This window comes from Mustela erminea, chromosome 9, assembly GCF_009829155.1.
Source record: "Mustela erminea isolate mMusErm1 chromosome 9, mMusErm1.Pri, whole genome shotgun sequence".
NCBI classification, from domain to species: domain Eukaryota; kingdom Metazoa; phylum Chordata; class Mammalia; order Carnivora; family Mustelidae; genus Mustela; species Mustela erminea.
This window is the reverse complement of record NC_045622.1, coordinates 93,464,493-93,476,364: the sequence shown is the minus strand read 5'-3', so window position 1 is coordinate 93,476,364 and position 11,872 is coordinate 93,464,493. Positions and strand designations below refer to the sequence as shown.

At 40.2% G+C, this 11,872-nt stretch overlaps 1 protein-coding gene across 2 annotated transcripts in view; it reads right to left on the bottom strand.

Moving 5' to 3' along the window:
* Nucleotides 1-1,313: 1,313 nt before the first annotated feature.
* TTC17 (tetratricopeptide repeat domain 17) overlaps nucleotides 1,314-11,872 on the bottom strand; it is a 117,554-nt gene continuing 106,995 nt past the window's right edge. For both annotated transcript variants that reach the window (XM_032360411.1, XM_032360412.1), the window contains 3 exons: nucleotides 5,733-5,852; nucleotides 4,016-4,159; nucleotides 1,314-2,502 (listed from right to left, as the gene is read on the bottom strand). In XM_032360411.1, the coding sequence (XP_032216302.1) occupies nucleotides 2,371-2,502; nucleotides 4,016-4,159; nucleotides 5,733-5,852 (396 nt within the window). In that variant the 3' untranslated portion in view covers nucleotides 1,314-2,370. The remainder of the gene's footprint in view (nucleotides 2,503-4,015; nucleotides 4,160-5,732; nucleotides 5,853-11,872) is intronic.

The following is an 11,872-nucleotide window of genomic DNA, read 5'->3' as shown; positions in this document are numbered from 1 at the left end:
TTTTTTTGGGGGGGTGGTGGTAAGGCTTTATGGCATTGCAACTCCCTGGTTTTAAGCAGAGAAATGACACAATTTGACTTATGTTTTAACAGGAGTTAGGATTGCTCTAGGATTTTTTGAACAAATTAACTGGAAGCAGGGAACTCAGATGGAAAGACCAAAGTCAGACAAGCATCTCTGGGAAGGATAAGGAATTCAATTTTGGACCATGTGAAGATATGGGGTAGACAGATGATGAATTGAGGGCTAAAAGAGGCTATCTGGCCAGGAGGTGTGACTGTGGAGGTGTAAGCATGGAGAGGATCAGAAACCACATAATCAGATGAGATCACTAAGGACATGAGAGAATACAAAAAGCAGAGATTTGAAGACTGAGAACTAGGGAATTCCAGCATTATGGGGTCAAGAGTCCACAGGCCCAACAAGTAGAATTTATTCCAGATGAGTAAGGAATAATTGAGGGATTTGAAAAGTAAGAATGCTGAAAATGTTCAAGTCGGTAAAAGACTAGCATCCACAAAACAAGGAGAGATCATGAAACATGAGCAGGCAGAAATGATGAATAAGAACCACCCAAAAACCCTATGAATGAAAAATATCGTTACTGCAACAAGAAATCTCAATGGATAAGCGGCAGACTAGACATAGCTGAAAAGTTACTGAATTGGAAGACAGAATGGAAGAAATCCACCAAAGTGAAAAACAGATAAAATATGTCTTCAGGTGGCATTTCTATTAAAAACACTCACGAGGCTTACCTTCCAGGCTAGGAATCACTGTTCGAAGCAGTCAAACTTTTGAATCAGGGTCCAGAAATGGAACAAAACTCTTTAACGTGGAGGAAAAGGTAATTTATTTCTGTAACTGGGAAGATGAGGCAGCTTGATTGAAGACCTCCGCCGAGGAGAGCTAACACTGGCTGGCTGTGTAGTGTGTGCCTGTCCCTGAAGGATGCTCGCCAAGGCTCTCCACGAAGCTTCCCAGGGTGAACCTCAGGATCGGTGCTTACCTGCGGGGAAGTGACTTTGCGCCGTAGATTATTCCTTTCCGGGAAGGTCAATTATATACCCACCTCTGAACACTTGCTGATCGTGTATCTTTCCCGGTCAAATGTCTCATGCTAATAAGCTCATCAACTATAAAGCCTAGTGATGGATTGTTTCTCCCCTCACCATGCCGCTGTGGAAAGGAAGAAAGATGAAGATGACCCAGGACTTGAGAGGATCAGATCCAGAGTTACTGTCGGCTTCTGAGCTGTCCACATTAGTCTGGTTTTAAAGAAAAAAAAAAAAAGAAAACACTCCAGACCTATGTTGCTCATAAACAACTTTTATTTTTGTTCTCAGTATGTGCCCTTGAAGATTCCAAAATGTCTGGAGTTTCTGATTCTCCTGGGACCAGAGGTAAAAGCATTGTACGGAAACACTCAACCTTGGCGCATCGCTCTCTCCCGAGGAGCTAAGTTTGAAGGCCTCAGAGAGAGGGAGCGGACACTCACACCTTATTCTGAGATGGGTAACACAGTGAACAAAGAATTAGTAAAACATAGATTCAGCGTAGAGGGCTTCAAATATACATATTCTATATATATAAACCTGTTATATAGGATTTCAACTTATTGGTTTCCTTGTGATTTGTAATTAAAGCACAAATGATATAGATGTTGTACACTGCTGATTTCCCCTTCTCAGCACCCCCCTCCCTCCCCAACATAAATAACATTACAAAGGTCAGGTGATCCTAAGAGTTTTTGTTGTTGTAAATATTTTGTTTTTTTAAAAATCATTTCCCCTTCCTCCCCTGCAAACTACCTCTGAGGGTTTGTGACATAGCAGCATGGAACGGACGACGGGGGACGGCACGGATCTACTGGCGAGCGCGCACAACGTTGCTTCTCACTGGCACCGGGTGGGCTTCTGCATTTCCAATGACAACAGAGGCTACGACAGGAAGCAGAGGATGCGCAGCGCGCTTTGTCCTCCGCCAACGAGGAGGAGGTGGCGGCGACAGGCTGGACCACTGAGAAAAGCCCTAAAGGCATCGAGGTTTTGGAGACAGAGCACAGCTCCAGAAACGTCTTGGCTCAGTATTTACACGGTATCTTTCCGCTGCATTTTCCTTTTGAGAAATTTGTGTTTCTGAGGTTGGCTGGGGGGGAAAGAGGGGACTTCAAAACAAAGACAAACCGATTCCCACATACGTAAAAGTCCTGTTGTAAGTCCTACTCCGTTATTTTCACACACATCATTAAAAGTAGATACTGACAATGATTGGTTTCTTTTCTTATTCTTTTTTTTTTTAAAGAGTGTGAGAAGAGAGAGAAATGAGAGAGAGAGAGCGAGAGAGAGAGAGAGGGAGGGGGAGGGTGCACTAAGGCGAGCGCCGTCCCTTCTTTAGCATTAAGTGACACTGGATGGTCTGGATTCGGTTCTTGGCTGGAACGAACTCAGGCTGCAGCTTCAGCGTCGATTCATACCACACGAGAGCTTTCTCAAACTCCTCCTGTGAGGGGCAAAGGGACAGACGTGAGCGGGACACCACCCCCTGGCTAAGCATGTACTGTGACTTCTTTCTCCTCGAGAAGCACCTCTGTGCTAGGAGCATCCTGCAATGGTTTCTCAATGGATCGACATCTCTGATGGTAGAACTCCGAGGTCTGGAAGGGAACATCACCCCCAAGGCACAATATCACAAAGATCTGACCCAACAGTGAGGGCCAAGATTGCCGAATACCGGCCACATGCCAGGCACTGTGCTGGGTGCTTTATGAAAACCCTCCATTTAATCCTCACAGAAACTTCTAGAACCGTGCCAGGAAAATGCTCCTTATGCCTCTGCCTGAATTTTCTACTATAGCTAGAAAGATGGCAGTTAAGTGTCTCAAAGTTAGGTGCTATAAATTTTGAAACTTTTTTGTTCTCCCTAGCATTTAAAAATAATGAACATTGTTTGGAAACGATCGCTGTCATACTGAAGGCGTTTATCTTCTACTTAGACCAATACTTTCAAAGAAGAGCCCAAACCAAATGGTTAAGTGACGCCTTCTAGGCAAATGAGAGGCAGAATTCCTCATTCATAGTAGCAAATTTCACATTTACTGGGGACAAAAATAGATTCTTTGATTCTAAGAAGCAGAGAAGGAATTCTGCACATTCAGCAATACCTACCTGGCCAAATTATACTCGCTGCCTTTCAAGTCAAGGCTGACACATAAAACTTTCCAGCTTCAAGCTGCTCATTCTATTAACCTTTATTGAGAGCACCTTGGGAATCGCCCCGTGTGGGGCCCCAAGCTATAGATGAAAATGCATGGCACGATTCTCATATTAAATTCAGCTATGACAGCTTCTAGAGGACCCCTGGGATTTCAAGTTCTGAAATCAGTCCTTGTTTCTGACCAGAATGAGGGTTCTGGATGATGGCTTCGCCATTTTCTCTGGAAATGGTACCCCACGAAACTAGTGGCATGCCGCCATCAGGGGACACGTGATGAGCACCTAGTGTGTGCCAGACACTGTGAAGTGCTAGGGACAGAAAGACGAAGAGGAATCTCTTCCCTAAGGAGCGTACCGTCTGGGGGAGAGACAGATACTTAAAAAATTCTAAAACAAGGTGAAAAGAGAGACATGTACAGGGCATCATGAGTGCAGTGATAATAGGCACCTAACCCCATCTGAAAACAAGGGAGCATAGGTGAGTCTGCCCACGCAGATTTTCTGGAACGGGTGAAGTCTCCAGAAAATTGTAGGTCAATCTGACGCCACTGTCAGTGTGAAACTCACGGGGAGGGGCCACTTGGTGCAAGTACTTAGATGGGTTTCATGTACTGTGTTTTTTTTTAAATTTACAAACTCCTTAGCCATAAAATATGCCTTTGGTGGGGCTAGGAATGAGAGGCACAAAGCGTACAGGAAACTGGAGGACACTGACACCGTCAAGGGAGTTTGAAGGCACAGGCGTGCCTGGGGGAGGCAGCGGCGGAGGTGATCTGCTCCGCCCACACCAGCGACCTCACCATCGCCACGTAGACGTTGCCCAGCGTGAAGTGGTTCACGGCGAAGTGTGGTGCGATCTCCACTGCCATGGTGGCTACTATGACTGCATCGTTCCAGAGCTTGGCGTTGTGCAAGATGTTAGCCAGGCTGATCAGGGGCACGTCCTGGGAAAGGAAGGAGAAGGCTAAGAAGGAAAGGATACTGATTTGGGGGCTTTGGTTCCTGGTGGTCCTGACCATAAATAATGCAGTAAGTTTCTCCTGGTGAGTGACTGAGTAATGCAACCTAACCTGCCGGTCTTCTGTTTGCTACTGGCCCATGACCTATGGGGAGATGTATGAAGACATAAACCAATGCATTACTTGTTTCGTTAGGAAAGTCTGGCCTCAAAACACAAAGCAGATGAGTCAACTAAGTAAACAGTCTGCTTAGTGAAATTGCTGGTTTACTACTGGGGCAGTAACTCGTTGTGACTGGTAATGAACAGTAATGGCCAGTTCACAGACCACACTTGGAGAGTCCAAGTGTCTTCTGCAAGGCCCATGGCATCATCTGATTGAAGCAGGGGCCGGCAAACTCTGGCCTACAGGCCGAATCTAGCCCGCTGCCTGTATTTGTAAGGTTTTATTGGAATGTGACCATTCCTGTTCTTTTACGTATTTCTGCGGCTGTTTCAGGCCAGCATGGCAGAAGGGACTTGACTCCAACAGAGGATGTCTGGCCCACACAGCCTCAATTTCTTATTGTGTAGCCCTTTGCAGGAAAGGTTTCCTGACCCCCGACCTAGAGCGTCCTCTGGCTGAAAGTACAGAGCACAGAATGATGGGCAGAACAAATAGCAACACTGTTACCAGCACAAAGACTTAGTCCTTTAAGTGCATCCAGCAAGCACCACCTGTATCACACTGTACAGGGTTCTCCAGGAGATACAGAAGCCCTAGGGACAAAGGACCCACCTGTGTCCTTACCGAACACTCACAGAGTGAGATCATTATATGAGGTCACAGAGCTTTATAACTTGCCTAAGGTCACAAAGCCAGCAAGAGGCAGAGCTCCTGCCACCATTCCAAATGCTGCCCTTACGAGCAAACAAGACCCAAGCTGTGTCTTCAGAAAGTCTGAGATGTGGAGGCGAATGCAGAACTCAGCGGTGTGGACACCACTGTGCTGTTGAAAAGCTGAACGTTCTCAGTCATCATAGCAGTAACTGGCAGCATTTTTGAAAAGACTGATGTGACACTGAGTTAACAGGGCTTTCTGTTTTTGTGGAAAAAATGAAGTCAGACAGAGACCAGGAACTGGCCCATATATAAGAAGAGGTGGAAACTGCTTCAGTTTCAGGGTCTGGAAACAAGCTCAGATCAGCAGTACACATAAAACAAGTGTCACAGGCCTCCAGGTCCCTGGGTGTAGGCTAATCCCAGAAGGACTTGCAGGGTGATGGCCTGCCTAGGCCAGTGTATTTGTTGTACATTGGGTGGCTCTGCACACAGTGGAAGGGGCATTAAATGATGGAATCTTGAAGACTTTCCCTTGTTCCCATTTGCGGACGCTGGGAAGGCGAGGGAGTCCGTCTCACTCCCAGGCTTGCAGCAGCATCAGCGGGGTCGAAGGTTCTTCCAGCCTGTGCTCGCCTCTTGCCACTACCTCACTGGCTGTGCACGAGGAAGGCTCGTTGAAACCTCTTAACAGGAAAGGACCAGGAGACAGAAATTCGCACCTCTGAGTCCCACTCACCTTCATCTGGTGTGGAGCATAGTGGAGGGCCTGGCGGAGGCAGTCGATTGCCTTCTTTCCCTGGCCTTTCACTCTCCAGTAGAGGGCTGCCATGCTGGAAAGGACCCAGGAGGTCTGGTTCTACAAAGGAATGGTTAGTTGAGGCTGGTGTCTCTTAAATAAATAAATAAATGAATATATATATATATATATATATATATATATATATATATATAGCAAAGGACTTCTTGCCTGTGATACAAATTACAGATACATTCCCTCAGTTTTCTGATGTTTGCTTTTGGACCTTTGGTGGTTGTTGTTTTTTTTTTTTTTGCAATGCAGGCTTTGATTTCTACATAGTTCAGTTTGTTAATTTAGATGGCTTCCGGATTTTTAGTTGTAGCTGACAAGGTCTTGCTTACTTGAAGGTTATCAAGAAATTTTTACATTTTCCCCCCAAGAACGCCCCCCCCCGGACTTTTCTAGTTTCGTTTTTTCACATTTAAATCTTTGATCCATTTGAAATTTAACTTGGTATAAAAAATATGGCTCCATCTTAAATGGTTACTAAGTTGTCCCTATAAGATTTAACAAATAATTCATGTCTCTTCACCCAGTGAGATGCTACCTTTACCATATACAAAATTTCATACTTAATTTAGATCTAATTTTGGATTTTCCTGTCTATTTCATTTGCCCCTTTCGATGGATGGTCTCTAACTCCCGACCATCACTAAGCAGACAGATGTCTCTAACTCCTGACCATCACAGAAAACCTGCCCTGATTTTTGCTATCTTATTTCTTTCTTCCAATATTAATTCTTTGGTCATTTTATTATTCTTCATTGTCAGGGCATATAGTATTTATATTGTTCTATCCCCCTATTCCCCAAAGTTTGTTTTCTATATTGGTTTTACAGTTAAACACATTCATTGACCACTGACATGACTTGTGTGTGATTTCCCCAATCATGTCGTGGTCGACTGAGGTTCAGCCCAGTACTGTTGGTGGGAACAATATTCTTTTGAGATTGTTGTTATGGGCTGAATTGTGCTTCTCCAAGACACATCTCAGCCTCTCGTACCTCAGAATGTAACCGTATTTGGAGATAAGGTCTTAAAGGAGGTAATTAAATTAAAATGAGGCCCTCAGCGTGAGCCCTTAATCCAGTAAGACTGGATTTATACAAGGATTTATAGAAGAGGAAGAGCCACGTCAGGGTCCTTTGTGCAGAGGGAAGGCCCTGTGGAGGGGAAGCAAGAGTCTCTGGCCACCGGCAGCCTGAGGAGGGAGGCCTCAGAGGAAACCCATCCTGTCGTCACCCAGATCCTGGACCTGGAGGCTCCAGAAATGCAAGAAAACAAATTTCTACCGTTTAGGGTCCCTCGTCTGTGGTGCTTTGTTACTGTAACCCTAGCAAACCGATATAATCATGAAAGTTCAAAACTTTCTGTCTTCAGCCTTCATACCTGAAGGACAGCTGGCTGGATATAAAACCATGGCTCATTCTTTCTTTCCTTGAATAATGTGTTGGCATTGTTCCATCGCTTGCTGGCATGGTTGGCTGCTGCAGAGAAATCGGAGACTGCCTGATTTATTCCCCCTTCTCAGTGACTTAGTGACGTGGTCCTTTTGATTGGTTTCTCAAAAGGATTCTTTTTTTAAAACTCAAATTATCTCTCTTTAATGCCAATATTTCACACATACAAAAGAACATGTTTATGTAATTATATATACATAATTATATGAAAAAATATACCCCTATGCTATAAAACATAAAATAATGAATATCCCACACGCTGCCGCCCTGGTCTAGAATGAACTTGCAGCCAGCCATCTATGTGTTCTTAAACAATTCCAGCCTCTTGCCTTTTCTCCACAGGCACACACTATCCTAAATGCTGTGTTTCTTACCCCATCGCCTTTTCAAAGTGTTCTGTCACACACACACACATTTCCTTCAACAATAAAATACTTAGTGTACTTCTTATACATTATAAAAGTGGTCTAATGTGGTAAGGAGTTTTCTGGGACTTGAACTTTTTCTTTTTTTTAAAGATTTTATTTATTTGAAAACGAGAGAGCAATCAAAAGTAGGCAGAGCAGCAGGCAGAGAGAAAGGGGAAGCAGGCTCCCTGACAAGCAGAGAGCCTGATGCAGGGTTCGAACTCAGGACCCTGAGATTATGACCCGAGCTGAAGGCAAAGGGTTAACCCACGGAGCTACCCAGGTGCCCCAGACTTGAACTCTTTACTCAACACTCTATTTCTAAAATTCATCCATGTTGTGTGTAGCTTTAGTTCATTCAATTTCCTTGCTGCATAATGAAATGTCCATTAAGTGAATATATTACAATGCATTTATCCCTTTTCTGTAGATAGGGGCTCTGAAATATTTCCTGTTTAAAAGTTTTCTGTTGCAAATAAATGTGCAGAGTTTCTCTAGTCTAGAGTAGGTACCTACGGGTAGGCTTGCTGGTTCACAAGACATGTAAATGTCCAACAGAACAAGAAAACGGCGACTTGTTCCGTAGAGGTGCTGTAACAATCTACAATTCCATCAGCAATGTTTAGAAGTGCTTCTTGCTCTCTAGCCTTTCTAATTCTTGGTGTCATCAGTGGTGATAAAATAGCATCTTACTGTGGTCTTAGTTTGCATTTCCTGGTCATTAGTGAGACTGATACTGTTTCTTGAGTTTATTGGCCACACACATCTTTTTTCAGTGAAACGTCTGTTAACATCTTTTATGTATCTTTCTATTTTATTATTTATCTTTCTCACTGATTTGTTTCTATGTTCTGCGTATCAGCCCTTGCAGGTTGAATGTGTCACACATACTTTCTCTCACTCTGGCTTACCTCTCTTTGATTTAAAAAATGTATTTAATTAAAAAAAAGTTTAAACTTTAATGTAGGTGAACTTAGTCACATTTTCTCTTCTAGTTAGTACTTTAATATCTTAAGAAATCATTTTCTATTCCAAGGGCAGAAAGATCATCTCCTACATTTTATTCCAATTTTTAAGGCTTTGTTTTTCATACTCCAGTCCTTAATTCACAGGGGATTCCTTTTTTGTATAAGCTGTGAGGTGAGGATGCATGAGGTCAGCAATTGCCCTAGCAGAGCTTCCTGCAAAAATCCCCTCTCCCCCTGTTGATCTTCCACAGCCCAATGTATGTCAGTATGTTTTGGGGCTTTCTATGTAGTCCCCCTGGTCATTATTTCTGTTTATCCTTGAGCACAACGCATTATGGTCTGTTTTATAATTTTTCATAAAAGTAAGGCAATTCTCACCTTATTTTTTTTTCAAGAGTGTCATGTCTATTCCTTACCCTTCCATTTAAAGGTCTGCTTTTCAAGTACCATTAAAAAAAAAAGAAAGAAAGAAAGAAAGAAAAGAAAAACTTGTTGCTATTTTGTTTATAGTAGCATTGACTCTAGAAATCAAATTAGGGAAAACTGACATGTTTATGATGTGTGTTGTCTTATCCATGAACATTATATATCTTGGTTTATTTAGGTCTTAAAATGCCTTTCAATAAAGTTGTATCACTTTGTTAAAAGTTGTATCACAAATTTGTTAGATTTATTATTGGGGACCTTATATTTTTGTAACAATGGAAATACTTTGAAAATCATGTTTTCTAATACCTTCTGTTGCTGTATAGAAATGCAACTTATTTTTATTGACTTTACAGGCAGCCATCTTGATAAAAATGTTATTATTTCTAAAAATTTGTAGATTCTTTTGGGTTTGCTATGTAGATGATTATATCATTTCTAAATTATACTTTGGGTTTTTTTCTTCCTAATACTTACACTATTTCTTTCTTTCTTTCTTTCTTTTTTTTTTTTTTTTTTTTTTTTGGTTTACTGTACTTGCTACGACTTTTGGTACAAATCTGGAATAAAGTGGTGATGGTGGGCATTCTCTTTCCTGACTTCAAAGAATTATTTTAAATATTCTCCATTAAGAATCATCTTTGCTGAAATATTTTGTTGATTCTTCTCACCAGATTAAGGAAGTCTTTGTCTATTCTCAATTTGCATTAGCTTTAATGAATGGTACTGCATTTTATCAAATGTAATCTACTGAAATAATTTCATAATATTAATCCTTTAATTTGGTTGATGAAATACAGGGTTTTCCTAGAGTTAGACCATTTTTGTATTTTTTGGGATAAACCCAACTGGATCAAGGTGCATCTTGTAAAAGAAAAATATATCCTGTCGGATTTTGTCTGTTAAAATTTGGCTTATGATTTTGATACCTATGTTTGTGAGTGAGCTAACAGTATTATTTTTTTCTCATGTCTTTGTCTAGTTTTGTTTTCAAGACACTGGTCTTGTCTCAAGGAATTAATTGGGAAGTTGTTCCCTTTTCCGCTGTCCAGAGAAGTCTATTTATATTGAGATGGTGTACTTCTTAAGTCTGATAGAATTCACTTGTAAAATCAATAGGCTTTGTATCCTTTGTGAGGAGATTTTTTTAATGTACTGCTGCAATTTATTTGAGTTATATTACCAAATCAATTTGGATAATTACATTTTTCTAGAAATTTGTCTTCTTTACAATTGTTTTGAAATTTATTGGCATAAAATTGTTAATTGTATCATTTTCTTATCTCTTTAGCTATAGTTTTGCTTCCCTTTTCCCTCAATATTGGTTATTTGTACTTTATTTCTTCTTGATTAATTTTGCCGGAGCAGTGCTTCAAAGAAACAACTTTTAGATTGTGGATCTCCATTCTTTGGTTTCACTGATTTCTGCACTTAATAATAGTACTTAAAAATGCAAGAATCAAAAACTGATAGAAAATAAAATATATACAAATTCAGAGTTACAGTTGATGATTTCAACATGCTTCTCAATGACGGACAGAAGAAACACACAAAAAAGTCAGTAAAGATAAAGAAGACATGAACAATATTATCAAACAACTTGACCTAAATGACATTTCTAGAATACTCTAACAGTAAAAGTATTCTTTTCTGAGGTACATGGAACATTTACCAAGACAGATCATATTCTGGATCATAAAACAAGTCTGAATAAGTTTAAAAGAACGTAAGTCACATGAACTATGTTCATTTACTGCAATAAAATTAGAAATCAATTAAAGAGAGAGATCTGGAAAATGCCCAATAGTTGGAAACCCAAATAACATACTTCAAAATAACTTACAGATCAAAAGAGAAATTAGGAGGAAAATTATAAACTATTTTAAACTGAATGAAAATATGTCAAAATTTGTGGTATGAAGCTAAAATAGAATTTAGAGGGAACTTTTAACATTAAACACCTGCCTTAGAAAAGCAAGGAATCAAATAAATAAACCTACACATAAAGAAACTAAAAAAATCCCAACAAATTAAATCCTAAGAAGCAGAAGACAGGAAATAGTAAAGATAAGAGCAGACAACAATGACAGAGAAAATAAAAACAACAGGGAAAAATCAATGGATTCAAAACTTTGAGTTCTCGGTTCTTTGAGAAAATCAATAAAATGGGTAAACTTCTGTCAGTCTGATCAGGAAAAAAAAAAGAGAAAAGATACAAAGTACCAACAACATCAGAATTACAAGAGAATATGTTACTACAGATCCCACAGATGTTAACAGAATTAGAAAAAAAAAAGAATTATGAACAATTTTATGCTAATAAATTCAACAACTTGGATGAAGTAGACAAATTTCTTTAAAGATACAACTACCAAAACTCACTCAAGAAGAGAGATAATTTGAATATTTACTAAAGAAATTGAATTTGTTGTTAGAAATCTCTCACAAAGAAGAATCCTGGCCCAGATGGCTTCACTGCTTAATTCTATCAAATATTTAAGGGAGAAATAATACCACTTCTGTATAAAGTCTTCTGGAAAAATAAGGTGGAGGGAACATTTAACTCATTATACAAAGTCGTTTATTATTAACCTAATAACAAAACTAGACAAAGCATTACAAACACGGAAAACCACACACTAACACACTTCATGAATATAGATTCAGACACTGATTGGCTTATCAACAGTGGGGAACGGTATTTATGTCGGTATTTTTTATTTCTTCCAGTGGATCATCTTTGCTTTATATTTTTGAGATTACTTTATTGGGTATGTGTAAGTTTAGAATTTGTGTATCCTGTGAATTAAATCTCT